Here is a 1,823-nt window from a genome sequence, read left to right on the forward strand (position 1 = left end):
AGGAGGGGGGGGGGTATGGGAGAGAGGGTGTGGGTGTGTCCGGAGTCGGCCGGTACCGTCCGGTCACGTTCCGCAGGTACCGCGGGTCCCACACCATCCGCCGAGGGGACGGGCCGCGAGTCGCGTCCCTCTCGCGAGCTACCCCACGCCGGCGAGGGCAGCGCCAGCGACGCGGGGGTGTCTTCGCGAGTTTTCCCCGCCGTGGGGTAGCTTGCGCGCGTTACTCCCGCGGACCACTCATGTCGTGGGGGTACACATTGCACGTCCTCGCGACCCGCTGGGTGGCGGTACCATAGCCGAATGTGAATGTGTGACTGCGCCGAGAGCGGCTCGCGCGCGGCTCGCAAACGGCCGCGGAGAGGAGCAGCCGGCCGGTACCGGCCGAACAGAACAGCCGAACAGGCCGATCCTCCTCGCCGCCGATCAGCTGGTTTCCGCAAACGGGCGAATCCCCCCCCCCCCTCATACAGCCTTGACCATCCCGTCGTCACACAGCCTCGTGGCCTTTGGGCTCTCGCGGGACCGGGCTCGTCCGCGATACTACTCGCGCCAGGCTCTGTGCCGGACGAGCCGCGAGCGGCGCGCGGCACTCCGAACACCCGCGGCCCGGCCCGACCCGCGCGCTACAGCTGGCTCAGCGAGATCAGCTCGGCGCAACCCGGTGAGTACGCACGTCAAGAAACGTCACATTGACGCCGAAACGACGAGTGTTTCCGAAATTTCGGCCTCCCTTCACCACTTTGACTATGCATGCCCTGAGCTCATTATTGTCGCTTGTGTAGAAATAGTTTTGTGCTGAAATTGGCATGTGCACGCTGTTTGGGACCCCGCTTGTTGGCCGTGCTGGCTAGCCCTACGTTTAACTAAGTAGTTTATCAGAAAACTATTTTAGTCTGTTTTGGTTTGGCGTCGAACAGGTGCGAGGCGATCCCCTGCGGCCGCCGGCTAGCGCGCGCCCGAGGCGGGGCTTGGCCGTCGCGCCCGTGAGGAGGCCGACGACGCCATGGTCGAGGCCAAGGACCGCGAGTGCGATGGCGCCGACCGGGACGACCCGGGACTGCAGCGGAGGCTGTCAGGGGGGCTCGACGTCGGTGAGTGCGGCATGTGACCCGGGCGACCCCTTCGCGGAGGTGGTGGTGGTTATGCCTCAAGCGTCACGCAGTCGTTTGTGCTCCACAGCGGACACCCGTTCCCCCGAGAAGCATGCGCTTGTCGAGCCCGCCAAGTGCCCCGGGCTGATCGCAGCCAACGGCGACAAGCACCTGCTTCAGCAGGGGAAGGAGCAGTGGACGCCGACGACGCCGACGGACGAGAACAAGAAGGCCTTTTCGCAGAAGCGGCAGGTCAGTCGCCTACTCGTCTGACAGAAGACATTTCGCTGACAGGGGGAAAGGGGGAGGGCAGTCCCCAATAACTTGAGACCGCCGCCAGACCAAGGCCATGCCAGGCCAGACCTCCTCCAACGGGGAAAAGAGGGGGGGGGGGGGATCGGGAAGACGGGACACGTACGCCACTGTCGCCGCTAGAGCCCAATACAATGAGCTAGCTGGTCTCGCGCATTGAGCCTGACGACAGAGGCGCGTGCGTCCCAGCCAATGAGTACCACAACACAAGGCGCGCACGGCGTGTACATACACAGCACGACTCCTCCGAGATTGACCCCACCGCCCACACTGCGGCGGTGGCGCGAGCACTATCGGCCCGCCGCCCGTCTCGAATGGCAGGTCTGGTCAAAGGAGTCATGCCCGAACCAAAGAAGGGATTTTCCAAAAGAGTATTTTAGGGGGAAAATTTTCAGGATTTTTTTTTTTAATCCTCATAAT

General features: G+C 63.7%; 1 protein-coding gene across 1 annotated transcript in view; it reads left to right on the forward strand.

Moving 5' to 3' along the window:
* Nucleotides 1–494: 494 nt before the first annotated feature.
* The window catches only part of LOC113216741 (facilitated trehalose transporter Tret1-2 homolog), a gene marked incomplete at its 3' end in the record, with an annotated part of 4,536 nt that continues 3,207 nt past the window's right edge, over nt 495–1,823 (forward strand). Inside the window, 3 exon segments of the mRNA XM_052276063.1 lie at nt 495–661; nt 918–1,091; nt 1,180–1,343. Of these exon segments, the coding sequence (XP_052132023.1) occupies nt 1,004–1,091; nt 1,180–1,343 (252 nt within the window).

This window comes from Frankliniella occidentalis, unplaced genomic scaffold, assembly GCF_000697945.3.
Source record: "Frankliniella occidentalis isolate FOCC.00 unplaced genomic scaffold, Focc_3.1 Scaffold1523, whole genome shotgun sequence".
NCBI lineage: Eukaryota > Metazoa > Arthropoda > Insecta > Thysanoptera > Thripidae > Frankliniella > Frankliniella occidentalis.